The sequence below is a fragment of the Arvicola amphibius genome, chromosome 5 (assembly GCF_903992535.2).
Source record: "Arvicola amphibius chromosome 5, mArvAmp1.2, whole genome shotgun sequence".
NCBI classification, from domain to species: Eukaryota; Metazoa; Chordata; class Mammalia; order Rodentia; family Cricetidae; genus Arvicola; species Arvicola amphibius.
The window spans coordinates 28,275,714-28,286,104 of NC_052051.1; the positions used below are offsets into that span (position 1 = coordinate 28,275,714).

Consider the following 10,391-nt stretch of genomic DNA (forward strand, 5'->3'; position numbering starts at 1 on the left):
CAGCTGCTAGGAACAAAGCCACACTAATGAGTCTGGACTGTGCATGATTGTGTCTGCTCCCACTAACCAGCCTGCTGACCCACTACCCCAGATTTTACCTCCTGCCATCAGTAACAGCCAGGTAACAGGCTCAGCTGAACCCTCTTTCACTGAATGAATTTTTCGTTGTTTTTCTTAAATGCCCACGCTTCAGAGGCTATCAACTGCTTAAATGCAGCCATCGACATTTACACAGACATGGTAAGACATCGCATTGCTTGAATGGCTGTGGGGTGGCATCCTTGAGCTGCTTTAGAGTTATGCTTTTCTTCCTGTTCTCAAACTGATTGGTGTTTTGTGTGGGTAAAGCAGGCGGATGACTCTGCTCTCTCCCCAGGGAAGGTTTACGATCGCAGCCAAGCATCACATCACGATCGCAGAGATCTATGAGACTGAGCTTGTGGACATTGAGAAGGTGAGCAGTGGCCGCGCCTCTGGGCTCCGTGCAGACGGTGGATGCTCGGCCTCTTAGGAGCCCTCTCCTGCTCTTCCCGCTGACTGGAGTAGTCCAGAATCATTGCAGGTGTCCTGAAGGAGACTGCTCACCTAGCTGGCAGAGTAAAGGGACTCTTTACCTGGAGTGCCAGAGAGATACTGAGCTTACCTGTTGTTTGTGCTTTGATTCATGTCAGAATAGCCAAAAGACCTGTCTGCCAAGTCCTCTGAGGCTCCGGAGACGTTGAGGGCATCCGCTGCATCCTCAGTCGGCACTGCTTGCTCAGCGCCCCTGCTCTCATCTGCTTGGGTCCCCCCCCCACAGTCTCTGAGCCGATGGGTTTTAGACCGGATTACTCATCCTCTCCAATGCTGCCCCTACCCCTGAGTTCTCCAGTCAGCAGGCTCCCTTGCCCTTTCTCTTGTCCCATCTGGCTTGTGAAGAGTTGCTTTGGGTGCTGTTCTCACTACTCGTGTCTCAGCCCTTCTTACTCAGTACCTGTCCCTGGTTTCATGTGATCAGTGCCAGAGCCCCCCGCTGGTCTCCCACGTCTGCTCCCTCATTCTCTCATCCTAGACTCTCTAGAAGCAAAGCAGACACCGTGAACCTTGATACTACTGTGTCAGTATGGCCTTATGGTCTTTTTTTTCTCTTAAGATCCATTTTAAGCCATGCCAAGGTAGTATATAACTTTAATCCCAGAACTCAGGAGGTAGAGGCAGGCGGATCTCTGAACTTGAAGCCACCCTAGTCTACAGAGCTAGTTCAAGAACAGCCAAGGCTACACAAAGAAACCCTGTCTCAAACAAACAGTCATATTTTAAATGTTTGGGTATTTTGTCTGCACGTGCCCTTGGAGGCCAGAAAAGAGCATTGGATCCCCCGGAACTGAAGTTGCAGATGTGGGCACAAGGAATCAAACCGGGGTCCTTTGGAAGAACTCTCCAGCCCTGCGAACAGCGTTCAGGAACAGCTGGGGACCTACGTTAGCTCTTCAGGACCTCACTGAGTTGCTCCTCCCACCACACTCCTGTACGTCTGGGGCCTCAATTTTATCCTGTTCTTTCTCTTTGTCCACCTTGCTCTAGCCACTGCCCTGGGACCTGGGTACCAGCTGTTCCCTCTCCTTGTCCAGCTCTTCCTCACACACCCACAAGCCGACTCCTGTGTCCTTTATCACCCTTTCCAGCTGATGGCCCCCTAATTAAGATTATAGACCCCAGGAATACTTAACCAGATGACCCCTCCAAAAATGCACACTCTTTACTCATCCCCACCCCCTTTTTACCGCCACATTCCACCCTTCATCCTGTGGCATATGCTTGTTCACAGTTCTGGTATTTCTGTCTCCTTCCCACCTCTGGGCTTGGTGCCTTATCTGCCGAGTTCTGCCACTACTTTTCTGATAGGCCCAAGGGCCAAGACATAGTAGGTTCTAAACAAATACAAGCAAGCAAGCATACTGCTCTCTCTGACATAGTCAAGGATGCAGGAAGCATGCAAGACTGATATCATACCAGCTGCCACGGTTGTTGCATTTACTTCATGCTCTTCACCCCCCAGCATACACACACACACACACGCATACACACACACACACACACACACACACACGCATACACACATACGCATACACACACACACACGCACACTGTCCTACTCCTATTTTTTTTTTTTTTTTTTTTTTTGAGGAAGCTCTGGTCTTAATCTGAAGAGGGCTATCCCACATGTGTGTGCATTGGGTGCACGGACTGGGGCCTGGGGAGTGAATAGAGTCTGCAGTTTACCTCTGGTGTAGGATTAATAAAGGGATGGGAGGGGACAGGTCTGCTGTGACGGGGGCTTAATTTTCTCAGCAACTGGGATGGACATTGTCTTTTTACTGAAGAGTGGGTCCTGTGGAGCATGTGGAATACGCACAGGCATCACTCTGGGTTGCTTTTAGGCCCATGGCAGTCAGAAGAGCACACTGGCATGGCAGTCAGAAAGAGCACTCTGGCTTGGACCCCATTCCTTATACCAGGGAATTTCTCACACAACCACTTCACTACATGGGGTCCACGAATTGGGGTGAATGAAATGGCTTCTAGGGTTGCCATTTTTTTTTTATTTTTGGTTTGTCATGGTGGCCTTTTGAACTTCTAGTACTGTTTTTGTTATTCTGCGAATTAGCCAGTAGGTGGCACCTTTTTTCACTGATGTATTTTGTTCTGTTGAACGTAGTTTAAGAAATAAAGGCTGGGTGTGATGTGCATATGATCCCAGCAATCAGAAGTTTCCAACTGAAGAGTTATAAACTTAAGGCCTGTATGGCTGCATAGCAAGGCACTACCTTAAAAAAATTATGTATACTTTACACACACACACACACACACACACACACACACACACAGAACAAGTTCCAGGACAGCCAGAGCTACACAGAGAGAACCTGTCTCAGAAAAAGCAAGCAAGCAAACAAACAAGATTTAAGAGTCAGAGGAACAGGGAGTTTTCCATGAGGTAGTCTCTCCCTGGAGACTAAATCCATAAAGCCTCACCAGCAGGAGTGCCTAAAGATCAGCTGAACAAGGACAAAACCATTTGGGCCAGTGAGGTGGCTCAGAGGGTAAAGCACTTGCTGCGTGAGCCTGATGAACTAGTCCAACCCTCAGAACCCAGACAAAGTGGAAGGAGAAAACCCACTCCACAGAGTATTCACTGACTTCCATGTGCCTCTGACCCACCCTCCCCAAAACAACTTTTTCAAATGTTGAAATCATGTGAAAATGAAGTTGTCCTGTCAGTCTCTAGACACAGCATGTATTCCTATGTCGTTGGTGGCTGTGCTGTTACAGGATCACTAAGTACTTGCCAGCAGAGCTCGGTCAACTCCTAGACCCCAAAGTATGATTTAAGCCACTGCAGAAAATGCTTACCTGATCCTTGTTTTAAAGCCTCCTACAGACTTACCTGTTGCCATTTGGGCTGTAGAAGCCATTGGTTTTTCAGGCCCTTACCTGTATACATGCTCTGTTGCCCCACAGCTGCCTGAAAAGCAGTGAATTATTTCCAGATTCATCCTCATCAGGCTTGTTTTCTTTTTCCTTCTGGATTTTCAAGACAGGGTTTCTCTGTGTAGTTGCTCTAGCTGCTCTGGAACGCTATAGGCCAGGGTGACCTTAAACTCACAGACATCTACCTGCCTCTGCCTCCCGAGTGCTAGGATTATTCATGCACCACCTCCGCCCCACTCTCATCAGATTTATTAAAGCAGTGTACACCACCACCCTGTTCTTATAACTGCTTTGCATACTTTGGGGCTCTGATAGTGTGTTCTACCTTCTAAAGTGTTGGTTGGGTCTGATTTCACTAATCCTCTTGTCACGGCCCAATGAGGGCTTCTGGCTTTCTTCTCTATCCATTTGACTGTTGCTTGGGTGTCACATATTGTAAATGGAAGAAACTCCTTTGCTTAGGCGACACTTGTGGTGGTAGGAAAAGCCAAAGCTGTTGCAGTAAGTTGCAGAGTATAACGTCTTCAGAGCCCTCTAAACTAATGCTCCATGGTGCGGATTTGACGGGGGTGAGTATGCTGGATAAGGGGCCAGTTAGGAAGCAGATTGATAGAACCCGGCCATCTTCAGTCGCCCCAGACCTGACCATGTCTTAGAACTTTTAGAAAGTGGAAAAGAAGAAAGGGTACAGAGTAAGATGTTTGGCTATTCACGTTCTATCAGAGAACTAGTCATGGGGCCACCCTGAGTACAGTGGAAGCAGGACCATTTGCCGTGAGTAAGTGACTACTGGTTACTCTTCTGTTGCTGTACATGAAACAGCATGACCAAAAGCAATTTACGGAATAAAGAACTTATTTTGGTTTTGAGTTCCAAGGAGATAGATTCCATCATGACAGGGAGGCATGACAGCGAGCGACAGACATGGTGGCAGGAGCAGGAAGCCAAGAGATCATATCTTCAATGTCAGACACGGAGGAGAGAAGGAAGTAGAGGTGGGATGGGGCTGTAAACGCTTAAGGCCCACCCTCAGCGAGGGCCTCCTCCAGCCCACCCTCAGCGAGGGCCTCCTCCAGCCCACCCTCAGCGAGGGCCTCCTCCAGCAAGCCTGTACTTTCCCATAACCTCTCCATACAGCACCACAGACTGGGGCCAAGTTGTCAAATATGTGAGCCTAAGAGGAACATTTCTCAATCCACAGATAGATTCGGATGAAATCAACCATTCTTTTTCCAGGAGGCTTCAGAGCCACATGCTTTACTGTATTTCTGAGGAGACCAAGTTCAGAAAGATTTATCACTGGAATAAGCTTAACTATAGGAAAAAATATCAATGTACGTGTATTTTTAATTTTTTTCTTACATATGTGCACATGTGTCATGACATGCTTATGGAGGTCAGGGGACAACTTGCAGGGATCCCTTCTTTCCTTCCACCATCAGAGTTCCAGGAATCAAACTCGAGTGTCAGGCTTGGCAGCGAGCGCTTTTACTACCGAGTCATCTTACCAGGCCCCATGTGTAGTTTTTAAATGCAATTCGTGGAGTGAATTGTTTGTAAATTACATGTATGTACTTTCAGGCTATTGCACATTATGAGCAATCTGCTGATTATTACAAAGGAGAAGAATCTAACAGGTACATGCTTTTCTTCATATCTGTAATGGGCTTTTCATGTGTGGTAAAGATAGCTCATCTCTGTCATCTGAGCATCTCTGCCAGAAGCAGGTGGCCTCAGGCCATGTCTCTGCTGTCACTCACTCTGCACTGTCCTACTTCCAGCTCTGCTAACAAGTGTCTGCTGAAGGTGGCAGCCTACGCGGCACAGCTGGAGCAGTATCAGAAAGCCATCGAGATCTACGAGCAGGTGAGGTATCAATCACTGCTACCGGCTGCTTAAAGCACTCCCGCACTCCCAAAGAAGTTTGGAAAGAACCACAGCCTGGTTTCTTTCCCTGATTTGCCATTCTTGGCCCTTTCACATATATAGAACAGTACACTATCTGTCCTTCTGCCATTTGTCGCAGTGTTTTCGGGGTTCTTCATATTGCAGTGTGTCAATGTTTCAAAGCTTTTCATGGTTGAATAATATTTACTCTGTGGTTTCTATGTTCATCTGTTAGTAAGCATTTGGGGCGCTTCCACTTAGGTCTATTGAGGACATACTGCTGTGAACATTTGTCCTTAACTGATGTGGGAACATGTTCTCAGTTGTTTTGGCTACATACTTGGGGATGGAATAGAGATTGCTGGGCTTCCTGGTACACCCAAGCCTGCCTTACTGAGGACTACCGGAATCTTGCAGAGTACTGAATCATTGAGCATTCCCAGCACAGTGCCCAGCGCTCAACTTCTCCACATCCTCACTAGCATCTTTTTGTGATGCTTAGTGGATGTGAAAGGTCATTTCTTCTTTCTCTCAGGATGAGTTATATCAATTTTTATGTGCTCACTGGCTGTTTTCTGGTTTTGGTGAAATGTCTAAGTCCTTTTTCGTTTTGAGAGTTAGGGATTCTTTAACACTAGATATTAAGATACAAGTTCTTTATGGTCAGGAATAACTTAACACTTTTTTCCTATTGTATGGATTTCCTTTTTATTCTGTTATTTGCCTTGATCTAGATTTTTTAATCTTTAAGATAATTTTTTTACATGTATTTATTTTATGTGCGTGGACTATGTGAGTGTAGAAAATGGAGTACAGAAAACCTGTGGGAACGAGAGGACAACTTGAAGGGATTGGTTCTCTCCTTCTGTGTGTGGGTCTTGGGACTCAAACTCAGGTCTCCAGGCAACAAGCACTTTACCAACTGAGCCATCTCGCCAGCCTCTGAATTTTTAATTTTTATGAACTCTTAGTTTGTCTTTTCCTTTTTACTATCTGTATTTTGGTGTTGAATCCTTGTATATTTAAATTGAGCATCATGAATCATTTTAACCAGTGATTTGTTCTAAGAGCCTTAAGATTTCTGCCCTTTGGTTCAGGTCTTTGGTCCAGTGAGTTGAGCTATTCGTGTGCCTGTTAGCCGGGGATCCACCTTCCCCACTGGCACTGGATAAACACGCTCCTCAGTGCCTGGCGGTTGTGTCACTCCAGGGCTCTACTCCATCCATCCGCCCAGCTTTATGCCCGTATCACTTAGTTTTGACAAAGGTATCTTTACAGGGAAATTTGAAAACAGGAACTGTCTGTCCTGTAGTCCTTCTCAAGATTGTCCTCCTGGATCCCTTGAATTAACATAAATGTTGGGATCAGTATGTTATCCTGCAGTGAATCTAGCCTCACTCTTAATAGGACTTGAACTGGGTGTGTAGAGCAGTTCAAAGAGCACATTAGTTAAGGTTCTCCAGAGACCGACAGAGCCAATAGATTGGAGTGCAGGAAGAAAAGAAAGAAGATGTTAGGGGTTCACTCTCAGTGGTTGAGATGGCCCAGATCTATCATGGAAACAGATTATATCAGCCTAGCCCAATTGCAGAAGAGCTTTGTCTCAATTCTAGAGCTATCAGGTGAGGAGGATCAGCTGTCCTTTTCTTAAATTTTTTAAAAAAAAAGTGTATTTTTATTACATTTGTTTATTGGGGCAGGGGGTAAATGCAAGGAAAATTATAGAAGTCAGTTCTCTCACCAGAAATCCAGGAAATTAACAGGCTGCCCAGCTTGGTGTAAGCACCTTTACCTCTGAGCCATCTCACCAGCCTTTGCTTAGACTTCGTTTTGGTCCAGGCATCAGTAAGTTGGCTGAAGCCTATCCCTGTTGGGAAGGGAAGTCTGCTTTTCTCCTCTGCTGATTGAAATGCTAAATCTTACTCAGAAACATCCAGGGTGATATTTAGCTAGTATCTGGGCACCCATGGTCTACTCAAGTTGACATATAGAGTTCCTCAGAGAATATTGCCATTTTTTAATATTTAGTATTTAAGTAATATATTACATAGTTTTTGTGTTGCTGTGACTAAATGCCTGACAAGACTAATTTAAAGACAGGTTTAGGCAGGCATTGGTAACACTGCCTTTAATCTCAGCATTTGGGAGGCAGAGTCAGGCAGTTCAAGGTCAGCCTGGTTATGAGCGAGTTCCTGAACAGCTAGAGTTACACAGAAAAACCCTGTCTCAAAAAACCAAAACCACAGAGGGGGAGGGGTATGATACAGTTCAGGGTATAAGTCCTTTATAGTCAGAATTCACAGCAGCAGGAAGATGAGGCAGCAGGTCACGTGGCCTCCACAGTCAGGAGGCAGAGAATGATGAGGGCTGATTGGTATTCAGCTCCTTCTCCATCTTTATTTGTGGCAGTTAGGTTGGGTATTGTAATTTAAAAAGAGCGCTGGAGAGAGAAAGATGCCATGTGACAACTCACGTGGAGGGGCTTTTATTTTATTGGAGGGAAGTAAATGGGAAAGTGGGGGAAGGGAGAGAGGAGATGGGCCTTTGGGGACAAAAAATGGAGGGGGGACACCCACTCCATCCCCACCCCTCTGAGGTGTCACCCCTCAAACTGTCTGCTGCCTCTGAGGTCAGCTTCAGCTTGTGCTGTCACTGGCGGTCTTCAGCTTGTGCTCCGGCTGCATCAGATTTTTATCGTCCCTCTTTGTACTGGCCCTAAACAGTGGTAATTGTTTAGACAGCTAGGGGTGTTGGTGGAGGTGGAGCTCAGGCTCCTCTTTGGCCTTGTTAATACCTAGGAAGGAAACTTTCATTCTCCCTGGGCAGAGGAAAGTAGCCTTACCATTATGATGTGGAAGTTCCCACCCTTGTTAGGCCTCTGTTCTCTCTTAATTGACTTCTCCTGGAACTTGTGGATGCTAGGTTCTTTTTTCTATGTTGGGGTTATAGTAAAGAAGAATAAAACCCAGTAGCCCTGCCCTCAAGCTCCCATGGGGTTTTCCCAGATTGCACACCCCTGGTTGGTTGATTGTCCTGGGCCTCTGTCCACAGACATTTGAAGTGTTTATCTAATCATTCTTTATCAACAAAACATTGGGAGTCAGATATGGGGTAAGAACCTTGAATGATCAGAGAAGTGATGGAGAAGCCACCAGTGATCTCCTCTCTTCTCTTCCATTCCTCAGTCCAAAAAGCTGAGATCCTCTCTCAGTCCTACCTTACTGCTTCTTAATAGATCCATATCTATCACCATGCACAAAATTCAAGTCCAAATGGATCAAAAACCTCAACATACAGCCAGCCACACTGAACCTCATCGAAGAGAAAGTAGGAAGTACACTTGAACACAAGAGACCACTTCCTAAATATAACCCCAGTAGCACAGACACTGAGAGAAACAATAAATGGGACCTCCTGAAACTGAAAAGCTTCTGTAATGCAAAGGACTCGGTCAACAAGACAAAGCGACAGCCTACAGAATAGGAAAAGATCTTCACCAACCCCACATCAGACAGAGGTCTGATCTCCAAAATATACAAAGAACTCAAGAGGTTGGTCATCAAAAGAACAAATAATCCTACCTTACTACTTCCTATCTCCTGTCTGTCCTCAGTCCTTCAAGACCTCTATGTTTAATTTTGGTCAATTAATGGCTAATTCCACCTCTGACTAAAAGCAAACTATGTCAGAATGCGATCAAAATATCATGGAACAGACATTTGTTTTTCTTAATAAACTTCTAGTTCTACTTCATAGGAAGAATGGGGAAAAGTTTAGATCTTTTTCATTGTCTTAGAAACAGAAGTATTTTTAGACATTTTTAACAGTTCCTGTGCCTAATAATTATTTCTTATCTAGTAAAACTTTGTGCTATGTGGTATTGAGTTTATCAGTATAAGATACTGAAAAGTATTTTTTAGAATAAAACAGGTGAGTAGGCAGCGGGTTGTTTGCCTGTGCTAGTGACTTTGCTGTCTTCTCTGCCTAGGTAGGAGCAAACACTATGGATAACCCCTTGTTGAAGTACAGTGCAAAGGATTACTTCTTCAAGGCAGCACTCTGTCATTTTATAGTGGATGAGCTGAATGCCAAGGTGAGAACATGCTCCTTTCTGGTGACTTACCTTACTCTTGAGAAGACATGCTTTGTCGTTCTTGATGTCTCTTCACATAGGTCTTAAGAGCTGTGGAGATGGCTCAGTTGATGAACTTAACTCACAAACCTGCAGACTCACATTCAGATGCCCAGCACCCATGTAAAAGTCAGGTGCAGTTGCTCATATCTGTAATTCCAGCACTGAGGAGCAGGGCAGAGATAAGCTGGTCCCTGAGCCAAGTGATGAACCTTCGGGTTTAGACAGATGCTCTATCTCAAAAATAAGTTGGAGGATGACAGAGAGAGATCCTTGGTACTGACCCCTTACCTCCACATGTACACACTTATGTGCAGATGCACACAGCCACATGAATACATACTTATCCTGCCCCAACATCTACAAGTAAAAAGAATAGTTCTTCTGTGATATGTGAGTTTGAATCTTTTGACAGCTGCAGTGCTGTCCCCTTCGCGTTTCCATCAGTGGTCGCTTAAGTAGAATGGGGAACTAAGAGAGAAGACGGTAAAATCAATATCTTCTGTCCTTTTTACATTTGCTTGCTATTTACTTATTTTTGTGGGGAAGGGACTGCTTGTGGCTATGTCACAGCACACGTGTGAGAACCCCTTTTAGGAGTTAGTCTTCTTCTACCATATAGGACCCATGGATCAAACTCAAGTCAGACATGGTGGCAAATTGCTTTTACCTGCTAAACTACCTCATTGCCCCTACTAGCTTTTGTTGTTGTTGTTGTTGAGACAGGGTCTCCCTGTGTATCCCTGAAACGTACTGTGTAGACCAGGATAACCTTGAACTCATAGAGATCCACCTGCCTCTGCTTCCCAAATGCTGGGATTAAAGGTATAGATCACCACACCCAGCTTCTAAGTACTCTTAAAAAGTGTGCAGACAACCTCAGAAGTGGAATTAAAATAGA

The 10,391-nt window shown here is 45.3% G+C and overlaps 1 protein-coding gene across 2 annotated transcripts in view; it reads left to right on the top strand.

Moving 5' to 3' along the window:
• The window catches only part of Napb (NSF attachment protein beta), a 39,011-nt gene that overhangs the window by 22,518 nt on the left and 6,102 nt on the right, over nt 1-10,391 (top strand). Inside the window, exons 4-8 of one of the 2 annotated variants that reach the window (XM_038332034.1) lie at nt 194-240; nt 377-454; nt 5,053-5,108; nt 5,253-5,337; nt 9,347-9,451. In XM_038332034.1, coding sequence (XP_038187962.1) covers nt 194-240; nt 377-454; nt 5,053-5,108; nt 5,253-5,337; nt 9,347-9,451 — 371 coding nt within the window. The remainder of the gene's footprint in view (nt 1-193; nt 241-376; nt 455-5,052; nt 5,109-5,252; nt 5,338-9,346; nt 9,452-10,391) is intronic. The other variant, XM_038332035.1, reaches the window with a different exon arrangement.